We start from the raw sequence: 26201 nt of genomic DNA on the forward strand, positions 1-26201 counted from the left end.
TCTCAGCATGGAGATCTGGAAGGAATGGAAGGCTCACCTGAGCTGGTGGCCTATGGCTGGAAAGAAACCGATCGTCGAGACGACCACGAGCGGTTTCTTCCCTGACGCGCCTCCACAGCAGCTGCAAACTGTCGGTGGCGCGCCCCATAACATCCACCAACTCCGCATACACAGGGCAGGATGGTTGAGATGGCTCAGTATCTGCCAGACTGACCACATCAATCATTTCCTGCCCGTCCGGAAGAGCAGCAGCTGCAGACGCATTTGGTGATAGTAATAACACGTCATCATCTACCTGCAGCTCATTCTCGTCGGTGGACGAGCTGTCTGAGAGGTGAACCTCCCTCTCAAGACGCTCGGCCAGCTCCTTCTGAGACCCCCATGATGAGAGTCGCCGCTGAGCCTCAGCCCGAGCGGGACCCGCACCACGCGGCTCAGAAGCTGAACCCTCTTCCCTCGAGAAAAGGGTCAGACGAGAGCGGAGAGTCTTCAAAGAAAAACTCTCACAGTTCGCACAAGAAGCTCTCTCGAGAGCCTCTCGTGCATGCTCTTCACCCAAACAAACAACGCACAGATCGTGTGTGTCACCCGGCGTCAAGAACCTTGGGCACGGGTCTGCACACTTACGGAAGCTCTGCTTCTTCTCTGCGCGTTTCATCATAATACTCTGTAAGCGATAATCTTACCAGACAAAAACAGTCCCTGAAGACGAAAAAGATGTTGTCATGTGTGCAAGGCTCCCCTTTTATACATCCAGGTCGCGCGTTAATCAATCAAGCTGATGATTCACGGGCTGTCGCCGGTCAACATGATTGACGTGAGTTGATATTTACTTCAGACACCTGTCACGCCTGAGGCGTCCCCCATAGCGTCATTCTGACGTAGTGTAAAGTTCCCTTTCGAAAGGGAACAAAAAATCCAGTGTTGGCATCCATTGCTCCATTGAAGAGCTCACCTGTTGCCCTTTTATGCTAAAGCTCTGATTGCTAATTGTAAAACTGCGTGACTGGTGTTTGCCCTTGTGATGAGTCAGTGTGCACATTTGAATGGCAGTGTGTTCCTGTGAGGAAATAACAGGAGGAAGCAAGATGCAAGTAAAACTCAGTTTATTAATAAAGGTCAGATGTAAAGACACAGGTCGGGGACAAACACTCAGGTGGCAAATGAAGCAGGGACGAGATGGCGATCTGGTGGTGGTGCGGTGGTGGCGTGCTCAAGTGAAACCCAGGAACTGTGGAACATCCAGACAACACAAAGAACTGACGAAATCCAGACGACACGAAGAACTTAGCAGATGAGGCACGAGAACAGGACACACACACCGAGGAACAACCACAACGATCTGACAACATGAGAGGGAAATTACTGGCCATATAAAGGGAACTGGAATTAATGACAGCTGGTGACACTAATCAACACAACGAGTAAACACACCCACACAATTACACTCACGCAGACACGTCAGCATGAGACAGCCGATTCATGAACCGTGACAGTTCCTTGTGAAAACAAGATATTTTCTGCATGAAAATTGTGCCAAAAGCAGATAATTGTTTGTAGTGTTTTGAAAAAAGTGTGTTTTAGAAGTGCAATTTGAGTGTAAAGCAGGAATTGTGCTTGTAGTTTAGCAGAATTGGTTCAGGGGGTTGGTGAATGAGTTACATATTGTGGTCATTGTGTCTCAAGTAGAAAATGTGTGTAAACAATCGAGAAAAACTGTAAAAAGTATAGTAATCACAACTTACAGTAAGGTAAATAAATTATATACTGTATGCACTGCAAGTATAGTATACTGAATATTGTATATAGGCCTGTTGAATGTCTTTATATTCAGCACTTGCATACAGTGAAAATACAGTGACACAATTGCAAAAGCCAAAAAGGTTAAAACACTCTAAATGAGTGCATGTTACAGTAAAGTACACTCAGAAGAGTTGTGCAACTGCAAAATCAAGGTCAATGAGAGATTCATTCTGCTTCAGCATCATGTCTTCATGTTGGGTCCGGCCTGAGGACTTTGTCACATCACAAGCAATGTCATCTCTGCAGGAAAAGAGAAAAACCCTAAAGCAGATCCAGGCTTCCAACCCATTCCAAGTTACAGTATTTCACAATTGCTAAAACACTAAACCCCATTCTCTGAACCCAATGGTCAGTGTCCTAAACCCATTTGTCGAATCAGTCACTCTGTAGGCAAAACTTTAAACAAGTTCAGGTAGTTAAGACACTGTTTGCAAATCTCATCCACTCTTTTTGCAAAACTCTAAACAGATTCTCACTCACTAAAACACATTTTGCACTGTGTTGCAAAATGGTAAATACATGTGGCAAAAGTTAAACACAACTACAACACTGCTGTCATCGTTTACACACAACAACTCAAAATTGTTCACACTTGTTTCTAATGATGTGATCAAATCAGTTATCTAGAAAATAAGTCAGTTCAGAGTACACAGGGGGCCCAGGTACGTTGAATGTTGATTCCAACAATGGATGGAAACAATGTGAGAGGCAGAGGAGGAAGAGTTTGTGTAAGAGGTGGTGGACGAGGAGGAAGAGTACAAGGACAACGAAGAGCAAGACCAAGTATAGTAATTTCAGATCAAATTCGGGCAACTGTGATAGACCATGTTCTTGTTCATGGAATGACAATGAGGGAAGCATGACAAATAGTACAACCCAATTTGAGCAGATTCTCTGTCGCCACCATAATCAGGACATTCAGAGAAGAGAAAAGGGTAAATGTATTGTTTTTCTAATTTGTGCGACTGAAAGTTTACTGTATACATTTGATACAGTACATCAGTTTGTCAGGGGACTGGGGAAAAAAGAAAAAAAGATTTACAATACATTTTACATGTGATGTCCATTACTATTGTTACTGTATGTATACATTTGTAAGAGCATTTTCCCTTTTGTAGAATTGCAAGACTACCAAATGAGGGTGGAAGGACTCCTTTGTTCTCATTAGCAAGAGGCTCTCATTGACTTTGATTTTGCAATTGCACAATATTTTGTGTAATACACTTTTCATTTAGAGTTGTCTTTGTTCATTGGGCTTACTTTATTTCTATACTACAAATACAGACATTCAATACTGTATTACTTGCAGTACTTACAGTATGCAATATATTTGCTGTACTGAGTTGTGAATTATTTACTTTTATTTATGGCAAAATTATTTTTTATATGCAATGAATATTTTTTTTCTCTGTAACTACATGCCCTGGATGCTGTGTTCTCAATTTTTTGATGTAGTGTCTAATGAATGCTGATGAGTGTTTATATATTGACTGGTTGTGTTTATGTTTTGAAAGCATTGCTTGATTTTGAGAACAGATCAAATGGTTTTGAGGCACGTGTTTGATTTTGCCAGAAGAGTCAGGGGTTTTGTGAATGTACAGTATAAAGACTGGGTTTTGTGTTTAAAGTTTTGAAGGTTTCAAGAAATGTGTCTTAGCAATTGTGAAATACTGTAAGCTCTTGTCTTGAAATGACAAAAAAAAAAAAAAAAAAAAAAAAAAAATGCCACATTATTATTTTTATTTTTTTACATTCGCGAAGACAAGTTTCTTATAGGTCACTTTTTCAACTCTTCACACAGTGCACACGACATCAGTCTATGTGAGCTAAACTAAAGATTGTTTATCGTTATTTACTGTATACATCTTTCAAATTAGCCTTCACACACACACACACACACACACACACACACACATATATATATATGTGTGTGTGTGTGTGCGTGTGTGTGTGTGTGTGTGTGTGTATAATTTTTTATTTTTTACAGTTTTTCTGAATTGCTAAAACACTAAATCCCATTCTCTGAACCAAATTCTCAAAAGTCTAAACCAATTTGTCGAATAAATCACTCATTCTGTAAAACATTAAACAAGTTCAGGTAGTTAAGACACCATTTGGAAATCTCATCCCATTTCTTTTTTAAAGACTGCATGTTAAAATTCAGGAATAGTTGCTGACAGAAATTCTGTGTTGATTCAAGGGTTCAGATTTCAGAAATAATGTCTCATAAAAAATTATCATCAAAACCCCAGGAAGCAAGAAAGAGAGAGGGAAGTATACAGTGCCATGTGACCTCATGATGGCGAATGACCGCCGAGAACAGAGAGGTTAAAAGTCAGGCAAGTGAACCAGCAACTGAGGAGAGGTTATGATACAAACATTATGTGATAAATGCAGAGGAGTCAAACAACTCATTAAGCAGATGAAAAATATGGCGTGTCAGTGTATAAGATTAGAAGAAATTGACAGGCAAGTGTGTCAGTATGTAGTCAGAGCAGTCATCCAGCTAAAGGCACTGGATATCACCAAAGAGCTGAACATACCAGCAGTGAAGCCCATCATTTCTTATTTTGGCTAGGTACTGACAAACTTGCCTGTCAATATCCTTGCTTAAGTATGATGTGGTGTAATGGATTAGCATTATGCTGCAGAAAAGTCTTGCCCAGCACCTGCCCTCTGTCTTCAGGGAGAAACTGCTGTTTTTTTAGGGAAAAAAATTCATACCCTCTGGATTAAATAGGTAATGCGGATCACCAATTGTTTTGTCATGCCAACATCTGTCACTGTACACACACACACACACACAAAAGGTGAGGAATCAGTTATTGTGAGATTTACTGGAAATGAGAACTACAGGTTATTTTTATGGTATGCCATAAATACCATCGTCTTATTCGGAACAATATTATAATAATCATCCAATCATAGACTTAAGCATTTGCCAATTTAAATCCAAACAGTGTGTGTGTGTGTGTGTGTGTGTGTGTGTGTGTGTGTGTGTGTGTAGCATCACTGCTACTGCTTTTAATCTTCAAGTTAAGTCATGTGCATTTTTGTGCATGTCTTTAATCAGATATCAGTGTTTCAGTGAAACTGTCTGCCCAACAAACGAATGGCACAAGTGAGTAAAATACAACAGTACAGCAACATTAACTGTGCACAAAGATACATGAATATGAGAGTGACTTTGTCTGTTTTCTTTTCTCCACCATTCTCTTCATAACGGTTTCTGTACCAGCCATGGCGAGAGAGCTTGAGGAACTTACAGCCAACTACACCAGTAAGTTAAGTTACGTTCAGATTCATACATATCAAAATATATCACAGTTCTTTTTGTTCTGTAAATAGAAGTCAGTCATTTGAACATTTCTCCAACCATTTGTTTTCTTCCTTTTTCATATTTTCACTGTCTCTGTACCAGTCATCATGGCTCACAAACAACTACACCAGACTGCATTTCTCTTTCACACCCATGACACAGGCTTAGACAAAGTGTTCTGCACACTGAACCAAACTTTTAACTTCAAGAGTATTGTGTTCTGAAGAATGGCTCATTTTCATCCTGATTGTGTTTGTTTTTGGCCTTTTCATGCAGATTACAGAGAAAAGTTTGATGCGCTCCACAACCAGCATGAGGAAACACTTAGAAAGCTGAACAGATTAAATCGTATGTCTTCAGATTTGAGCCTTGTGCAAAGTTAAAAGACATTCATTACACACATACTGTACTATAAATAAGCACAATTACTAAAAATGAGTGAAATACTGAATAACTGAATTGTCTCTCTTTCTCAAAAGCCAGCACAGGTTGTGCACTTTGTGCTGTAAACTGGATTTATTCTGGGGGAAAGTGCTACTACTTCTCTACGGTCAAGATGAACTGGACACAGAGTCGAGATCACTGTGTGAGTCGAGGAGGACATCTAGTGATCATAAACAGCCAAGCAGAGCAGGTGTGTTCTGCACTTCAACACTTCATTTACAGTATATTAATCCCTTTTTCTTCTGTAACATGATGTATTTCTGAGTTAAACAAAAAAGGTAGGCAATTTTTCCAGTTACTTGGAAATTAGAAACATCCCATAACAATTTGTCAGTGTGACTACATTTGCTGTACACAATGCCAAGTACAGTATAATATAGATTTGGCTACTACAGAATAGTAGAGAAAGAAAAAATAATATTTTTTTCCTCAAGTTGATGATCATGGTTAAATTTAGTCTCTGATGGTCTAAGAAGCTTGGGTGAAAGTGAGCATCTTGTTCAAAAGACTTGTTCTTAGCTTGTTCACCGAGCAAACATTTCAAAAGCCTTAAATTTGATGCATGATATCTAAAAAAGGAAAGTAGTTTCAGTAGTGGAGCATGTTATTCATGTTATTTTTAAAGATTACAAAAAAAAAAATCTTTATTAATTTAGAATAACATGGCCCAATTAATCATTCTCAACAAACCCAATGAATAGTCAATTTTGTTTTCCCACTGACATTAAATATTAGGCTACACATATCTCTGCTCTAAACCTTATGTGCATTATAATATATCACAAGACAAAAACGTGTTTTTCTCCATCAGGATTTTCTTTCCTCTAAAGTTAAAGTGACGCACTGGATTGGTCTTAATGATTTGGACACTGAGGGACACTGGGTCTGGGTGAACAACCAGCCACTAAATGATTCAGCAGAGTAAGAGCTTCATTAATCTTGACAATACAACCTCTGCATTACAACTACCAATACATCAAGATAATTCGCAGGTTGCTGCCAAACAGAAACAATTTGTTTTTTTTCGTCCTGCAGATTCTGGATGAAACGAGAGGATGGAGTCAGTGAGCCTGATAACTGGACTGAAGGCCATCCTGCCGGTGAAGACTGTGCTAGTCTGGGACATCCAGGGGGAGATACGGAAATCTGGATGGATGCTTTCTGTTTCCAAGAGAAAAGATTTGTGTGTGAAGCTGCTGCAGCGGTTTAATTCATCCCTCCTGAATAGTTCACCCAAAAGTTATCATTCTGTCATTTACTCAAACCAACTGTTGTGAATACATGTATGTAATGGCAGCCCTGCCTGGATACAAAGTACACACACTGCGTACCCTGACATCACCAGCATTTCAATATGTATTGTGTAACATCGTTTCTAAATCATGTGTGTCAGTAATCATTTATGCCAATTAAAAACAGGGGCTGACTTTTCTTTTGCCATGGATGTTTGTTATGACAGTATGTCATTTACAGTAGTCATTTGATAGCAGTGCGCTGGAAGAGGTAGATTTGGCGTTTATTGGTCAGCCGTTCAAATAGAACTAAAGCTGAATGAACAGTTCACAGTTCACACATTACTTTTTTTTCTTTTAAAAACTCGAGATAGTAAAATATAGTGGAAGGAAAAACGTACAGGGTATGGAGACGCATTTATAAAAGTTGAACTTTTTTGATACGCCATTTAAAAAAATGTGCGTCTGAAAAACATGGTGGTAATGGTCAAAGACAAGAGTCAAGCACAGGGTGTCAAACTCGAGTTTAGTTTCAACACTTCTACAAAACACATAACTGTAGTTCTGTCAGGACCACTATCATCAAATTTGATTGACAATTAGCATACAGTTTGGATTTGTGGTATGGTTCTGTTCTGGGCGAGAACTCCCTGTGCATCCATACAGCCTAGCATGGATAAGAGCAGGGAGAGCAGCAATAACCCCCCTAAGGGTAAACAGAACAGAACCAACATGAATGTATTGCAGATGTCACTAATTCAAGATTTTAAAGTACAACATCATTTGAGAATTCATTCTGATTCAAGGGGAATCAGAATGCCAAATCCTGACTGACGAGAGGTGGAGCTGGGGATGGAAGAGGGTAATCAGCTCCTGAGAAACGCGATAGCTGCTGATAATACTGAAGGAGCTTATATATGTATACGGTGATAGGCGTTGTATTAAAATGTAGATCAGCTGAGAGTCAGCTCATGCAAGCTCGACTAACGTGACCTGCCAGAACTAACATTTACTCTATATTATACCAACTTGTTCCCAACCAGGATTTTTTTTTTTTTTTTTAGGTTAGAATTATGGCCAGTGACAAACTTGACCCAAATATTCATGCTACCTCTGTGGTTTTCCAAACAGTGAGGTAAAATAAAATTATCTATTTAAATGGCAGTGATATTTAAAATGAGGAATGAGGATTCTGCACATAAAAGTTTAGGAGATTTCCCTTTCCATATGTAAAGTGCTTGAATACAAAAGGGCTATATAAATGTAACACATTTGTATTATTGTTATTATATTAGTCTAGTCAAAATTATTTGCTTATTTGAAAATCAAGTGTAGCATCAGTTCCCTTTTGTGGTCACTACGAGTTACGTCGTGATGACGAATGGGTTTTCACTTAGAAAGCCTCTCACCTTCGAGTAGTACAAAACGAGCCAATGGCCCTGAACGGTGGTTTAAAGTCAACATTTACCCCTTTTCCACCAAAAAAGAACTGGTCCGGAACTGGTGCTGGTTCAAAGTTGGTTCAACTTGCAAAACTTCTCAGAACCCGTTTGTTTTTCCACTGACTAGAGAGCCCAGCGAACGACGTCGTTACGTCACTGTGTACGTTGCCATAGGCTACGTCTTAGCTTACCTAGAAACGCTTGCGCCAACTTCAAGCATAACAATTACAATGGCGGACTACATCGTCTTTCTGCAAATGTTTCTCCTGGCATTGCGATCCTATATTGGGGTCAGAAGAAGACGTTTAGGCCACGTTTGTGCTGCTGGTCTGGATTACTATAGACGGAGGTTACGTTCAAGAAGTAGTTCGACAATAACCCCGCCCCCAGCCCCCGCCGTAAGCATGACGTGGTAAAAGAACGGTTCTAGTCCAGCAAAGAGTTGGTGCCGCTTTGGAACCAATTTTCCTGGCCGAGAACCGGTTCTTTGGCTGTCGAAACACAAAGAACTGGTTCGCAAGTAGGCACCGGCTCCGAACCGGCACCGGCACTGCCTTGGTGGAAAAGGGGTATTTGTGACAACACTGTAACAACCTTCACCACACAACGTAGTTATAGCAACCTTTTGGTCATGTTGTTAAAACGCTGTTGGAAGGTTGAGTACGTTGTGCAAACGTTCTGTGTTTGCTGGGAGAACGCTTCTCCAGAGAGGAAATGGATCTGCTCGTGCGTGAGGTTAAAGTGCCCCTATTGTGCTATTTTAAAGTTTCCTAATGTTGTTTTGGAGTCTCCTACAACAGGTTTACATGCATCAAAGGTCAAAAAACTTTTTAATTTCCTCATAATATACATTTGCACATCGCCACATTTTCAACGATTCTCAATCGACTCGTCAGATGAATCAATCTCTCTAAATCCCGCCTTTACGCGAGCTACTCTGCTCTGATTGGCTGGACAGCTTAGTCTGTTGTGATTGGTTTACCGCGTACAGCGCGCGCGTCGAAAACAAGACCGCCCATTGCCATACGTCAGCTGTCCTGAGGCTTCTTACACCGTAAACTAAAGACAGTAGGTGTGTTCGACATCGGCTGCGGCTGGATAACCGATCGGCGAGAGTAGCCGCGTGCAGGCGGGGAGGAGCTGCAAACGGAGACGTGAAGTCGGACACTATCTGGTTCCCGTAGTGACCGCTCACGTGGTGTTTGCATACTTTACCACAGCTGAAGTGAAACAAATGCAATATTTGCCAAATAATACACAGATGTTTCAGAGACATTTTCATTCAATACTTTATGTACTGCTTCATACAGCGTCTGTTTGAACAAGAATAAAGTTCAACATAAGCTACTATCAATGAAGTGGAGTCTACGTTTTTAATCAGTTTTAATTTGATAAGCATGACACAATATACCATCGCAACTACATGAAAAGAGTGTTTACTGTTATAAAAACTGATTTGTGAGCTTTAGAGGAACTAAAGGTGTTCGAATAAACACGAAACACATGTGATCGTTGTCATGCGGTGAATCCGGCCAATCGTGGAACAGCTGTGTCGTCATCAGCCCTCGTGCAGCCGCTCTTGAGAAGCTGCGCTGGCTGAGTTCTCCGGCTACTCTCGAATTGCTCTTGCGGTACTTTGATGGCATACGTCACAGTCACGTGGCGTCGGTGCTGTATCAAGTCGGACAAAATTTCTAACCGGCATGCACTGCTTTAAGTCAGCCGCCGATCGGTCTGCGCAGAGCTGCATGAAGTCGAACAAGCCTAGTAATGAACAATGACGTCGATTTTATCATATCAATCCGAGCGCGAGTCCGATGATGAAACACTGGAAGAACTAGTTATTCAACCCAAACCTCCATCGCAAGGACGACTCGAGCAGGACGTTTCTCAGTGATACACTACTCAGTTTGATGTACATTATGAGATGTTGCAACTGTCATTCCTCACCATCAGCATTAACAAGTGCATGTCCATCAACAAACCAATTATTTTACTTGTACTAATTTATTTGTAGAGTATTTTTGTTATATATTGTGGTGAACACGTGGAAACTGTATCAGTAACAGTGCATGTATGCAATGTATACATTAGCCGAGCTCTAGCGTGAATGACTGATGTAACATAAACGTTGGTAAAACAAATCTTGCTCCATGCTTAATCTTTCCTCAAAGTAGTGAGAACGACAGACGATCTGCATTAATAGACACAGTTATAGGTAATAGTGGCCCACAAACTGATTAGCAGAAGTATTTCAGTAAGACAGTGATAACGTGAGTTAGCCAGTAAGCAGGAGACCTACACAATATAAAACTCAAAACTAAGTATTTTGAACACCATCTTTAAAGAGCAAGCGGTTTGCTAATCCTACATTGAACTCTGAGATTTGAGAAGCAGTCGTCAGTGAAATAAAGGGAACACAGCAAAAGTTTAGGATTATACTGCTGTGATATCATGGTAAAGATGAATTTTAACCACTGATTCTTCACATGCTCGTCCTTGGGCAGTGAACAAAACAAAAACTGGCTTTACCTTCACATTGTAGAGCACAGTGTCTTCTCGACATGATGCTATTAGTGATGAGTCGTTCATGAACGGTCCATTGCGTTTGTCATGTGACAAATGAACGAAAGACTCGGAAGGTAAGGTAATTATTTATGTTCCCTGTAAATTATTTTTTGACTACATTATAATGATTTCTTAATTCAGAAAATGATCAAGATTGCGTAGGTGGGTGTGTTCGGGGAATTTGCCAGTTAAAAGTATAACATTTAAAGCCCCTTGTGACTCAAAAAAAGACTCAAAAAACAAAATGACTCAAAAAAAGATTTGTTCATTTTGATGAACGAGATCGAACAAGAGAGACAGTAAAATTATCCGAACTTCCCATCATACTATTCAGTATCCACAGGAATCAGCTGCAGGTTTGAGGTTAAAGTTTTCCCTGGTGTCTGCGCGCGCAATAAGTGGACGGGCAATATGCTAATGTTTTATCTTGACGTCACAACGAAACGGCTTATGACTCGTTTGAAAAACAATTAATTTCATTGACTCAGAGTCGACTCCTACTTTTGAAAGACAATAACTTTATATACGATTTACTTAGATATAACCATTCACTTAGAGCTATGTTACACACTACATGAAAGGTCATTTTCAAAAATCCATAATAGGGGCCCTTTAAAGCCTGGCGCCGCATTGTGCCGTGTGTATGAATGGCCCATAATGTTCATGGCTGTAAGCTACATGACTTTACAAACATTTGACATATTAAATAAATATAATTCAATGTCTATTTCAATGTGCAGCAGCTTTTTCCACATAGTCAAATGATCTTTTCACATAATTAAATGTTCTCTAATGCAACCGGTTACATTTCTTAATTAGGGTAATGAAATTAACATTTGACTTCTCGCAAAATGGGGGGATGGAGAGGAGATCTCCACAATATCAAGTATTGGAAGAATATTAAAATCTAACAGGAAAAAGATTAACTGTTGGTTTTGTATCTGTAGGAAATAAAGATGACCAAATAAATTGTGAATAATTTGTGTTTATTTGACAGCTGTGGTGGTGGTTACTTACAGCATAGGCTATATCTCTACCCTTCCATCTGATGGCATCCTTCCATTCCATACAGTAATCTGTTTCATTTTCGGCAGTTAATTGTGATGATGGGAATGTGCATGTCATCAATGCATCCACCAAATTGGAAATTCTAAAGGAAATTCTAAATATTAGGTTACTTTCAGAGGTCACAGCAAGATGTTATTAACCTTATCAGATTAGCTTCATTTTAACTGATTTCTAACCACTGACCTGCAATCGTGTGAAAACCCCTCTTTGATGACTCTCACGGTTTGTACCCAGGAAACAACACAAAACTTCTCAGAAAGAGCGAGAGAGCGAGGCACACTTAACTTGCCTCTCTGCATACAGCGGCCTTACTAATGTGCTCTGCATCCCTGATGTTATATAGAAAACTACCATTTAAAAATGGTACAGCTCAAATAAATATGCATGTGGATATGGCAACAAACAACAACAAAAAAACCTCTCAAGACGTAAATGTAACTCCCTAAGAATGAAAGCAGCTTCCTCATCTACAGTATCCTGTACTGTATAAAAGGACATGCCATTTTGTCACTTTGACGGTATCTGCATGATGAAAACAGGCTATGCGCAATGAATGAATGAACCTGCACAGCAAAAAAAGCATTTTTGTCTTGTTTCCAGTCAAATTATCTGAAATATATTCTTAAATCAAGATGCATTTACTTATCTACATAAGAAAAATGACATAAGGTTATTTAGTCTTGTTCCCTGGGTTAACACACGAGAATGAACCTCACTGGTTCTTGCTGAAGCTCAAACGTGCTGCAAATGAACAATTCGCTGCAAGTAAACTAACACTTTAAACTTCATCAAATGTTTTTGTTCTGTTTTTAGTAAAATGGAAATGATTTATGATGATGTAAATTCTGCAAACAACAAAAGTTCTCCTTACATGGGTAAGAATGCATTTACAGTATGATTTTTCTGAGCATCAGCTATTGTTTTCATTCTGTTCGTACCTAACTGATGAATAATTAGAATTATATGATTCCTTCAGGCCTGTTAAATCGATGACTCAAATATTGTAATTAATGTAAATAAATACATACAAATACTTTAATCTATATATAATTTGCTGACGTGTATCAATTTTAAAGTTCTGTGTTCTTTCTCCACTATAATATACCAAAAGAGAGAAGCATGTAATGCTGAGAACACATTAAAAGAGACATGAGATGGGTGTCTTTTTCTAAACGTTTGCATGTATAATTTTGTATAATCAACAGCTATTGTTTTCAGTTCACTTTGGAATAATTTATAATTAATAGTTCCTGAGTACGGGGTTGTTCAACGGATGCCACATTGTAAAATAATGTATTTTGATTTAACGTAACTAAATATAGATGTTACAGTTTTTTTCTGATGGCTTAAGCACATTTTTCATAACTATTGGCTATTTTTGCAAAACTCTACACACAAATAAGAAAACCTTTCAACAAATCAGCAAAACATTGTAGTTCTCTTGCAAAAGCTAATAAACCTTGCTTAACTCTTCAAACCTTCGTAAAAATGGTATTTTCGTATCAAACAGTTAACACAAGCCATCACATTAATAAGCACACAATGCGCCAACTACACACTGATGGTATGAATAAAAAACACATCTGGCTTTTGCTTTCTCTGTGCACAAGGTAGGCTATGTCAGTTTGAGGTCATACTTTTGTCATAGTTCTGTAAACATACAGGGATCCAAACTTCAAGTATTGGTGTTTATTTACACACATCAAAACAAACACAAGTGTTTTTTTCCAAGTCAAAACACAAAATAGTAATTCACTGAAAAAAATAAAATAAATAAAATAAAAAAATCAGTCTACATCGTGTCGTCTCTCTGGGTCTGGCCACAAAAATTTCGTCTACATCACATGCAATGTTTTCTAGTCCAAGGCACAGGGGAAAATATCTTCTGGAATGCCGTATCCAGGCCTGACATGATGCCTGGTCAATATTCCCACATGCCTCCTCCATTGCCTGTAAAAGGGCTATGCGTTGATGGGGATGACGGTCATAGACCTTCCAGCTCCAGGCAGAGAATAACTCTTCAATTGGATTCAAGAATGGAGAGTATGGGGGAGGTTGAGTACAGTGAAGAGTAGATGATCTGTAAACCAGTTGCGGACCAAAGCAGCCCTATGGAAACTAACATTGTCCCATATGATGACGTATCTGGTCTGCTCTGGTCTCTGAACATTAGTGAGCATGTCATGTAAGGTGTCCAGGAATGTAATAATGTGTGCAGTGTTATATGGGCCTAGGGTTGCATGATGGTGAACAACACCATTTTGACTTATAGCTGCACACATAGTTATGTTACAGTTTTTTACAATCGCTATGACAGTTTTTTCAATACATTTAACAAGTTTCCTAAACTCTTAACGCACCAACACACCTAAAACACACAATTGGCAAAACGGTTAATTTCATGCTCAAAATCACACATTGTAAATTAAACTCCAAAACTAATTTTCAAAATACAATACAGTTTTTTACAATCGCTATGACAGATTTTTCAATACATTTAACAAGTTTCCTAAACTCTTAACACACCAACACACCTAAAACACACAATTGGCAAAACGGTTAATTTCATGCTCAAAATCACACATTATAAACTAAACTGCAAAACTAATTTTCAATATACAATAATACACTAACACAATACACCATGTCTACCAAAACATTAACACATGTTCTCTTCCACCAGGAACATTTAGTCAATCATAGCACAATGTCATAAAAAACACTAACATCAGATGGAATTACAGAAACTGCATTATTTTATATGTGTCAGGTCTGCCCTTATACAACAGACATATTATTCTATAGATATATTATATTATATCTATTACAGTATATCTACAGATATTGTATTGATCATAGATTTATGTTTTGCACTGCAGTTTCTTTTGAAGTCTCTCTACATTTTTGTTTTGTTTGTAATGTAAATGCATTTTGTTGTTGTTTTTTTGCAGCAGAAATTCAATACAACAAAATAAATTACCCTTCTTAGCTTTATAGAATGTATGGTTTATGAAAAAAAGATGACAGAGACAGAATTGCTGCAGTAACGGCTTTATTTGCAACAGGACATTTCTGCAAGATAACAAAAATATGCAATATAGCTTTTACAGTATTACTGTATGTGAAAATACAAAATATACAAACAGAAAAGGCCATCTTCTAATCTGCCCAGTCTTCTGCATTTGTCCACATGTTCTCATCCACATCACACCTGATATCTTCCCTGGCAAGGCATCTTGGGAAGAATCTTTTACAGTAACATGCCTTATCCACCCCTGGCAATGTTCAGCTGTGATGTCTTGGTATGCAGCATCTTTTGCATACAGGAGGGACATTTGGTCCTGTGGACTATGGTCAAAAACCTTTCATCTCCAGGCTGAGAAGACTCCTCAATGGGGTTGAGGAAAGGGAAGTAAGGGGCAAGGGAAATGGACATCATCCTCTGATGGGCGTCAAACCAGGCTGTGACTATAGACAGGAATGGTGGAATGCCACATTGTCCCATATTTGCATAACTTCAATCAGCTGTTTCTCACTAGCAATGGAATAATGTGAAAATACAAAATATACGAACAGAAAAAGCACCAGAAGAATGAAAAAAAGAGTCATCTTCTAATTATTTGCATAATTCAATCAGCTGTTTCTCAGTAAGAATATAATAAAATACAGGGGATATATTTGTGTTTCAGTTCACAATATAAGCAGCTGTTCACCTTGACTTTAGCCTGTAAGGTTAGGTTTAGAACATGGTGTTATCTGTTCTGACATACAGTGTTAAAGCATTGGTAAATTTGGCAGTAAAAATCCATTGTTTTGGTCTTGTTTGAGCTTGTGTGTAAAAGAAGTTCAAGCATTTTAAATTTGTGTTAATTGTATGCATTTTGTGTTAAAGCAACAAGAAATGTGTTAATAGTATAGCTTACACAGGCGGATGTAGTGCTAACTGTGTTAAGAGTTTTGGAAAATTGTTAAAAGTATTGAAAAATCTGTCATAGCAATCGTAAAAAACTGTAATACACTAACACAATACACTATGTCTACCAAAACACTGCAAACATGTCTCAAAATCAAATAATTATTCAAAACACTAACACATGTTCTCTTCCAACAGGAACATTTAGTCAATCATAACACAATGACAAAAAAAACACTAACATCAGATGGAATTACAAAAACTGCATTATTTTATATGTGTCAGGTCTGCCCTTATACAGACAGTATATTGTATTGATCATAGACTGCAGTTTCTTTTTTTTTTTTTTTTTTTTGAAGTCTCTCTACATTTTTGTTTTGTTTGTAATGTAAATGCATGCATTTTGTTGTTGTTGGTTTTTTTGCAGCAGAAATTCAATACAACAAAATAAATGCCCCTTCTTAGAGTAGCTTTATAGAATGTATGGTTTATGAAAAAAGAAGACAGAGACAGAATTGCTGCAGTAACGGCGCTATTTGCAACAGGAGATTTCTGCAAGATAACAAAAATATGCAATATAGCTGCCATTTACAGTATTACTGTATGTGAAAATACAAAATATACAAACAGAAAAGGCCATCTTCTAATCTGCCCGGTCTTCTGCATTTGTCCATGTTCTCATCCACATCACACATGATATCTTCCCTGGCAAGGCATCTTGGGAAGAATCTTTTGGCTTGCCTTATCCTGGCAGTGTTCAGCTGTGATGTCTTGGTATAGGCTACAGCATCTTTTGCATACAGGAGGGACATTTGGTCCTGTGGACTATGGTCAAAAACCTTCCATCTCCAGGCTGAGAAAACTCCTCAATGGGGTTGAGGAAAGGGAAGTAAGGGGCAAGGAAAATGGACATCATCCTCTGATGTGCGTCAAACCAGGCTGTGACTGCACGGGAATGGTGGAATGCCACATTGTCCCATATTTGCATAACTTCAATCAGCTGTTTCTCACTAGCAATGGAATAATGTGAAAATACAAAATATACGAACAGAAAAAGCACCAGAAGAATGAAAAAAAGAGTCATCTTCTAATTATTTGCATAATTCAATGAGCTGTTTCTCAGTAAGAATATAATAAAATACAGGGGATATATTTGTGTTTCAGTTCACAATATGAACAGCTGTTTACCTTGACTTCAGCCTGTAAGGTTAGGTTTAGAACATAGTGTTATGTGTTCTGACATACAGTGTTAAAGCATTGGTAAATTTGGCAGTAAAAATCCATTGTTTTGGTCTTGTTTGAGCTTGTGTGTAAAAGAAGTTCAAGCATTTTAAATTTGTGTTAACTGTATGCATTTTGTGTTAAAGCAACAAGAAATGTGTTAATAGTATAGCTTACACAGATGGATGTAGTGCTAACTGTGTTAAGAGTTTGGGAAAATTGTTAAATGTATTGAAAAATCTGTCATAGCAATCGTAAAAAACTGTAAAGCATTGGTAAATCTGGCAGTAAAAATCCATTGGTTTGGTCTTGTTTGAGCTTGTGTGTAAAAGAAGTTCAAGCATTTTAAATTTGTGTTAATTGTATGCATTTTGTGTTAAAGCAACAAGAAATGTGTTAATAGTATAGCTTACACAGACGGATGTAGAGCTAACTGTGTTAAGAGTTTTGGGAAATTGTTAAATGTATTGAAAAATCTGTCATAGCAATCGTAAAAAACTGTAAAACTGCCATTTCCCTACACATCTCTGTCCATTACGTTTCATCCTTTTTAAATTCTGTATAAAATGGGTAACTTATGTTTAGGTTTGGGAGTAGGGTTAAGGGATCTTACATTTATCTATAAAATAGTAAAAGGGAAATTATACAGATATTTTTGTGATATGAAAGATTCTTAAATAGTTAAAGTTTTGTATCTGTAAAATCGTAATAATGTTACGTTTATGTCAGGCTCCTCTGTTATTTGACCAATTGCACTGTTCAACGTCAACACCGATCACGTGCCAAGGAGGAAAAGCAGGTGCACTTAGCAGGTATTAACCTTCGTATTTACAATGAGACCAGGCTGCTTGTTCAGTGTGGAGTCACAGGAGTTTCTCCCACGTACATGAATGTGCACAAATACACTGTATATACAGTACTGATTAATTTTACACAGTTATGAACTGAACTGAATCAATACTGAACTGCCTTGAGCTGAATAATGACACTTTTGGCTTGTGACACTGCTTTACAGCAGAATTTGTTTTGAATGTGTTACTATTGTGAAGCTGCTGTGAAACAACATTTCGTTCTTTCTCAAAACACTAAGTTTTGATTTCTCAGTGATCAATTTATATAATTTATTTATATAATTAATTTATACAATTTATATAGTAAATGAGTGTGACATGGCAGTGTTTCCCAAATGAAACAAAAGAGCTGTTAGTTTTGAGAACTGTGTTTAGAGTTTAGTTTGTTTTACAATTGCAAACTGAGTTTAAAGCGTATAATGTGCTTGTAGTTTTGCAGACTTGGACTGAAGATTCGGTACATGAGTGAATGTTTTCACTGAGTGAGCCTCAAGTTCCACTTTTACTGTCTAAGCAATTTGGGGAAAAAACTGTGATTGAGATCACTGAGTCTGAGGTTTTTATAACTTCCTGCAAATTTCTATTTGTGTTTGGTTCCTATCACACACTGCTTTCTCATTCTCAGTATAAAACACCTGTTCAGAGATCAGAGACCATTCCTCCATACAGAATCTCTCCAGATCCTGCAGATTCCCATCTGACCATAGAACCCGTACCGTTTGAAGTTCCAGCAGTGTCAGTTACTTTTCAGACGTTCTACGGTCAGATGAAACGAAACAAAACAAAAAAGAGCTTTTTGGCAGCAAACACTTAAAATGGGTTTGGTTCATACAGGGATAAAAAAGTGCCCATGTGTAAAATTAAATACTCTGCTGTATCTTTAATGCTGTGGGCCTCATTTTCTGCCGAGGTCATGGACATCTTTTTCAGATACATGGCATCATGGATTCAATCAAATCAATTGCAAACTGAGTTTAAAGCGTATAATGTGCTTGTAGTTTTGCAGACTTGGACTGAAGATTCAGTACACGAGTGAATGGTTTCACTGAGTGAGCCTCAAGTTCCACTTTTAGTGTCTAAGCAATTTGAAAAAAAAAAAAAAAAAACCTGTATATGTTAAAATGATCTGTGAATGTTTTCAAGCCAAACTATTCTGCCAATTAAATTAAAGGGGGGGTGAAATGCTATTTCATGCATACTGAGTTTTTTACACTGGTAAAGAGTTGGATTCCCATGCTAAACATGGACAAAGTTTCAAAAACTAAGTTGTACGTTTGAAGCCTTCCGGTTTGTCACAAGTTTCGGAAAGTTTTTTTCGAGTATGGCTCTGTCTTACGTAAGATAGGGCGGAATTTCCTTATATGGGTTCTAAGGGCACTTCTCCGGTAAGATCGCGGCCGCGCGCGCACTCGTAGACCAGAGCAAGAGAGTGAAAGCAGTTCGCCATCAAAGCGTCCTGCCCGGCTTTTGGGAAGTCAATGTCACCAAAGAAGTGTGTTTTTGGTTGCCAGGGCAAGACAACCCTGCACAGATTCACAAAGAACCCAGCGTTAAGGAACCCGTGGATGGAGTTTGTTTTTTCAGAGCATAAACGGAGTTGTGTAAGACTGTTGTTCCCTGCATTTCGACGATGATTGTTTTCAAAGCCCAGATCGACGGATTTGCAGATCGTCTAATGCTTAAGGATCGAGCAGTCACAATGATAAAGGTTCACGGTCGTGCGTTGGAACCGGACGGTGAGTAAAACTGTTTGTTGAACAAATGTCTCTGTGTGTTGTCACTAGCTTGGCGCGTTAGCACAGCTAAGCTTCGCCCACACGGCCCGCCCCCAGCCGCTCGGTTTTTTCCGGAAAGACTCGGTACAGCCTATCTTTCTGTTAAAAATTTAATAAAACAAAAGACTTTTTGGAGATATGAAGGATGCAATATTACTCTATAGGTACTCAAGATTAACAGGAGATTGAGTGAAAATTAGCATTTCACCCCCCCTTTAAATAATCAACGTTGTACTATTGAATCATGCTGGAATTCAGTCATGACATTTGATTTCTAATCACAGGGAATCAAGTTACTTCCTCAAAGCGGACTAAAGTTCTTCTGATCGTCCTCGGTGTCTCTCTTGTTTTGGCTCTTGGAGGTCTGAGTGTTCTGGGGTTCATGTGTGAGTATAATTCTTGCTCTATTTGATCTTTGCTCTGATGATAACAGCCACATTTAAGGCAGTTATACACTTATACAAGAGTTATGGTTCAGATTATGGATTGATTTCCTGTGGGTTGCAATTGTTAACACTTGATAGATATAAAACTGCTAAAAAATTACCCAGAGGCACCAGCGGGCTTTTATAGACTAAAACAACCTCTGATTTGTTTATTAGTGTCTTCTGCATCATCAGACTCTGAGAGAGAGCTCTTAGACAAGTACCAGAGAGTTAAAAACTGCCTCTCTTCTTGCACTGGTGAGTGGGTTAACCTACTTTCAAGCTGCTTCACTCTTTCTCTACATGGGGTTGCTGCTTTCTTTGGTCAGTGGTCTGGGTTCTGTATTTATTTACTGTACTGTTAAAGGCAGAGATTGCTTCATTTAAACATGATTTTCAGAATTCACTGCTTCAGAATTCCTAACTCCATCTTGTAAGCCCTGCGAGGAGGGTTGGACACTAGAGATGCGCGGATGGGCTATTATTTCATCCACAACCGCATCACAAAACTCATCATCCGTCCGCCATCTATTCGCACCAACGTTTTTAACCAATTTTCAAAACCGCACCCGTCCGCCATCCGCTGATTGGTGTATACATATAGCCTATTTTTCATTTGATTGGTTCAACCGCCCGCCACCGGCCCGAATTTAATTAAAATATACATTTTCGTCACGTCATCCGCCCGATCCGCGGTTTATCCGCGGAGTCCGCGGCTGTGACCGCCAACCGCGCGTCTCAATTGGACACCACGTCGTGGAAAGTGTTATTTCTTCTCCTCTGTAAAGCAGACGTGGTTTGAGAGTCGTGATTCATGTGTAGCATCAGAAGCTCATCTGGTCACCATAAACAACACAGAAGTTCAGGTGAGTTAGAAATAATACATATAATAGAAGATTAAACAACCTTGATCCTGTTTGAACAACTGCAATAAGACAAAAGCAAATGTTCTCCACTAGGATTTTCTGGTGTCTAAAATTAACGAGACGCACTGGATTGGTCTTAATGATCTGGAGGTTGAGGGACACTGGGTTTGGATGAACAACCAAACGCTCAGGGAAACACAGTTGAAGTAAGCACTTTCTTTGACTTCAATCGACTGTTCAGTGATGTACAGTGAGATCCAGAAGTCTAGATCACACTGCAATTTTAGTTTTCATTTTTCCAATTAATCCTCAAAATAAAATACAAAAATTACATAACTTATAACATAAAAATGAAGAAATATGTCAGATTTTTAGGTCACTATTCAACTCCTTTGTTCAGACAGTCAGATGAAGCTCTTTGGAACATCTGAAATCCTGCTGGAGAACTTGATCATCTGGTTTAGTTAATGTACAGTAGCTCCAGTTCTGCTGTTATTAAAGCTAAAGAGACACGAACCAAAATACTTTCTCACATTCATGTTAGTATTTCACTCAAATTGCTAAGCTCATAATATCATTTGTAATTAAAATTTTGTATCAAATTAGAAAAATAAAAGCATTTTCACTAGTGGTGTCAGAATTTTGGACCCCACTTTGTTGCATTAGCTTGTGTTTCAATGTGATTCGTTTAACTTATACTTAAAGCTGCAGTCCGTAACTTTTTTGTGTTAAAAATTATCCAAAATAATAATAAAAAAAAAACATAACCAGCCAGTGTTCAAAACTATCTGCTTGCCTTAGCTTGATTCAAATCGGTTAGCTTTTAATGTTTTTAATTCCAGTGGTACTGGTGGATTTCCGCGGGAAATTCGAGCATGTCTTTGCGTCATTACGTCACATCTCTACACATAAAGAAGGAAAGAAGGAGTCCCGGCTAGTAGGCTATATTGCGTGTGAGGATGTTCGAGGTATAGATTTATAGCCTTTTCTCACAGCACTTGAAATAATTAAACTTATAGCGGATCCAGAATGTTTCAAACGACAATCACCAGTGACAACTGGAGATTCACCAGTTGTAAAACCCAAAAGACTTCGGACTTCGGAGTGGCTAGAGAAACAAGTAATAAAAACTCAGTGAGTGTTTTAGCGCAATTTTCTGACGTCATGGGATCACAACACTAAGAGATAGTAAATCTTTTTATGTTTTTTTTTTTTTTTTTTTTTGTGTGCGTTCCCGAGATTAGACCTTCCTTAACATAATGCCGAAAACCCGAAGTCTCTAGGTGGTCTGGTTGAGGAGGAGATAGAAGTGCAAGATTGGTGCGCACAGACAGAACAGAAATCATGAGTTAACAATCGAAATTTTGTCCGTAGGAAAATTGCGCTAAAAAAGAGACTGCAACCGGGCCCTTGCGAAAACCAGGATAAACATCGGCAGGGCTTTTGAAAGATGGCGTGAACTCCGTGTTTTAAAGGGGTTCAAAACGGACGCAGAGACGGCTTTTTTTTTTGCTAGACAGGTAAGAAATTTCAATAGTTTAATTACGTAACAGTAGCGCACTTGTTTGCTTAATTTACACAGTTACGGAGTTTCCTTTGTTGTGCCTTTCTCGTTTTGCTATTATGGTAAATATGAATTATTTTGTGCTAGCTATGAGGGAGCAATTCACCTCTACTCCAAGAAAATCAAACCCACCTCCTCCGTTGTCAAGTATTGGATCTGAATCAGATTGGTAGTGAAAATTTTCCTGAAGTAAGATGTTTATATTATGTTATATTATAACACGTTTATGCATAACAAGGATTCCGTTCATACACCGTTTATTTCATAGCACTATGATTGTTATTTGTTTGTACAAAATAACTGCTCTTCTATGATTTGCATGGTTTGACATGATATAAGCGATCGTTAGATTTAATTTTACTGCAATGCTTTTTTTCCCCTTAGTTGATCAGAACAAAAGTGGATGTTACTTACTTGTTCAGACGTCATTTTCCGTTGAAAATTCTAATATTGGTCATACTTCCAAAAAGTATATTCTGTGATTCTGAATGCCCGTATCCACACCAGCGTGGTGATTGACAGCCGCACACTCACCTCAAAACATTGGATTCATCCGCGCTGTTTCATGCCGATGTACAACCCAAGTAAAGTTGATAATTCCGCAAATAACTGCAATTGCAGATTTCGAACAGAGATGGCGACAAAGAGGAAAAACTACGGACTGCAGCTTTAATATCTGTGAAAAAAGAACTTTGAAAACTGAGAAAACTGAATATGTACATCTGATTGAAAATATACTACTTCCGTTTCCTGCTTCTGAAGGTTCTGGTTCAAAAAGGAATCTGGGGAATATGAACCTGATAACTGGAGTGGAGATGATGCTTCTGGAGAAGACTGTGCTTGTCTGGGATATGAGAATATGTACATGTATTTAAACTACTGGTTTGATGCTTCTTGTGAATACAAGAAAAAGAGAAGACATTTTCATCCACCTTCACTGATGACAACTAAAAGATGCATATCATTACAGCTTTTCTCAATAGCTCAGACACATTTCTCAAAACTATTAACACAATCTCAGTGGTCTAAGCCACAAACTCTTATGACAAAATCAAGCTCTCTAGTCAAAATGATTAAATCCTCAAAGCCACAAAGAACACAGATGAGCTGAAAATGGACCATCTTCACTGCCTTCCTCTCTCGCCTCCACCTTTTTGTACTTCTCTTCCTCTAATTTGAGCACTTTCTGTTTGGATCCAAATCCAAAAAACTCATCTGTGTTTTTTATTTTTAAAATGTCTGGGCTCAGGTTTGTAGTGGTTTGCAGGAATAGTGTTTATAGTTTTGTGAAACTCTTTATTTTGAAAAATTGTATCATGGTTTACGATCTTTGGCTAATAAAACATATTTTAGTGTCCAAGCAATTGCGGAAAACTATTGCTATAATAATAACTAATGCTATTTTCATAGTTTAACAGCACCAGACTATAGAGTCTATTAAATGTTTAGACTCATTGTATTCAATGTTATATTCCAATAAATGACTTATTAACTAACAAGAACATTTAAGATCATGATACATAAACTCATTAGGTCCGTTGTCACATGGTCATTCTTCCTGTTCTCCACAAGAGGGCACTATTACAACACCAATACAACTTACAAACTGCAGGAAACTTTTGTGAATCAAGAATACCAGAAATTTGATTTATGTATGTCAGAGTAATTATATACGGTTATTCTAATGGCCATGAGTTTAATGCATTACTAAGCCTGTCTGACCTTAGCAGCCAGAAATGGATATTATTAATAAATATATAATTTATATAATAAATATATAATAATAATAGAGATGATCATGGATGGGTTTAATCGTTTAAAAAATAATCGTTTATACCAGCCCTAATGTACAGGAATTGAGGCAGTAGCCAATGACAGCACTAGGAGTAAAAGCTGCAGGATTATGTACGAGTATACAAATATGTAAGAGTATTGTACGAATTTGACAACTTGTTAAATCTTGTGATTTATTAAGACTCTGAGACTGATCGTACTGATTGGGCTATGGGTTTTGTAAGAAAAGGTTTTAAGAAACAACAAATGCTTGATAAAATGTTTGATTAAGGGTTAAAACCAACACATACCATTGCGAATATTTGCCTTTGCAGTTTTCCGTCTCCTCCGTTTACTTCTCCTCAAACAATAATGAGCTGACTGAGTCCGAAAGGCCTTTTTGGTCTTTTCAGCTGAAAAAAGAGAAAAGAAAATATCATTATGTATAATATATAGGGTTATTTAAAGGAAAAAGTACTGATTTACCTTATAAATATTGGATTTTACATTATTAGGCATTAAAAGTATGGTCAGTGTTGTGGTTAATATGCATTTACAACAAATATCACTTTAAAACAACCAATACTGAGGTAAAAGCATGTGGCAAACAAGAGAATCTGTCCCACAACATGGGTTACTTTCACTTTCATTTTAGCTTGTTTATGGGTGGAGTGTGTAAATTAACGACGGAAGGGAGTTGTATTTAAAGGGAGCGTGTCGTACCTGAATCAGAAGCGTCATCCGTTTGTTTGCACATGAGGGTTGCCCGTATGAGTGAGGATTTATGGTGGAAAGACGGCTGCGTGTCAATCAGCTGTTTCATGTGTATGATGTCTGGTGCGTGACTGAAGCATTGCACTTCCAGACCAACTGTCATGAGCTGTCCTGAAGACAAAGCAAAAAACGCTTATCCACCTATCTTGGTGTCTGGTGACCCGCGATACTCATTGGTGCTTTCAATACCTGCAAACGTGGTCAGTACCTCTGCGCCGCCATTACACACACTGCAACACACGCACGCACCCACTCGCATAGCTTTCATATTCGCACATTCTGTGTGCTTAGTATTTTGTTTATAATTGTTGTTGCCGTTAAAATTATTGTTACTGTTGATTTAATGTTGGTGATTTACCACAAGATTTATGAGATGTTTATCCAATGTTTTCTTTGTTCTCTCTTTTCTTTTTTTATGGACATTTTTTGTGAATGAATGTGGACACGAATCTGCGAACGTGGATTAGCGTGACGCGGTCGGTTCCTGGCACGGGGCTCGGATCTCAAAGGCCAGAGACCGCTGAGAACTTCATTTCTTATTTTGTTTTATTTATTTTTTTGTCCATTTCGTTTTCTGTGTGATTATGATTTTGAACATATGGAAGAATAAATATTCCTTGTGAAATGACCTTTTTCCTGGGGTTATTATTATAAGTTGTTGTGTAACAGGTGGTTATTTTCCTGCTATCCTGGGTTAAGTTAATTTTTGACAGGTTTAATCCTGTCTGGCGCCCGAAGGTTTTTTTCTTTAAAATATTTATTTAAGTTAGGGCGGCCACCACCGTTACAGAGTGGCGCCCGAACAGGGACGGGCTTGAAACCTGGTTGAACACTTGAGAAAGAAAGAAAAAAAAAAAAAAAAAACTGAAACATTGTGATTTGTAAACTTTATTTTTTGATGGAAAGTTAGTGAAACAGTGAAATTATCTGAATTAATCTTGTAAATAGTTTATGCTTGTGAATTTTTTCTTTTGTATAAACTGTGAACGCTAATTGAACAATTAGAGCGTTATCTTTAAGGTGTCACAGTAATTGATAATTGTTTGAATAATTGAAATAAGTGAAGGTGACTTACTTTGAATACTTATTGTTTTTGATTTACTTAGTGTTTTGAGATAATACTGATTGAACAGTTGTTAAACGTTGTATTTTGTTGTTTAGTA

General features: G+C 38.1%; 1 protein-coding gene across 4 annotated transcripts in view; it reads left to right on the forward strand.

The window, feature by feature from the left end:
* LOC307163579 (CD209 antigen-like protein C) overlaps positions 1-26201 on the forward strand; it is a 97992-nt gene that overhangs the window by 9657 nt on the left and 62134 nt on the right. Inside the window, exons 3-8 of one of the 4 annotated variants that reach the window (XM_079879694.1) lie at positions 4877-4924; positions 5042-5083; positions 5399-5470; positions 5602-5756; positions 6378-6487; positions 6602-7009. In XM_079879694.1, the coding sequence (XP_079735820.1) occupies positions 4877-4924; positions 5042-5083; positions 5399-5470; positions 5602-5756; positions 6378-6487; positions 6602-6776 (602 nt within the window). In that variant the 3' untranslated portion in view covers positions 6777-7009. Of the gene's footprint in view, positions 1-4876; positions 4925-5041; positions 5084-5398; positions 5501-5601; positions 5757-6377; positions 6488-6601; positions 7010-26201 lie in introns of those variants that run through there. The other 3 variants (XM_079879693.1, XM_079879695.1, XM_079879689.1) reach the window with 3 other exon arrangements.

The sequence above is a fragment of the Squalius cephalus genome (assembly GCF_949319135.1).
Source record: "Squalius cephalus genome assembly, chromosome: 8".
In the NCBI taxonomy this organism is placed as follows: Eukaryota; Metazoa; Chordata; class Actinopteri; order Cypriniformes; family Leuciscidae; genus Squalius; species Squalius cephalus.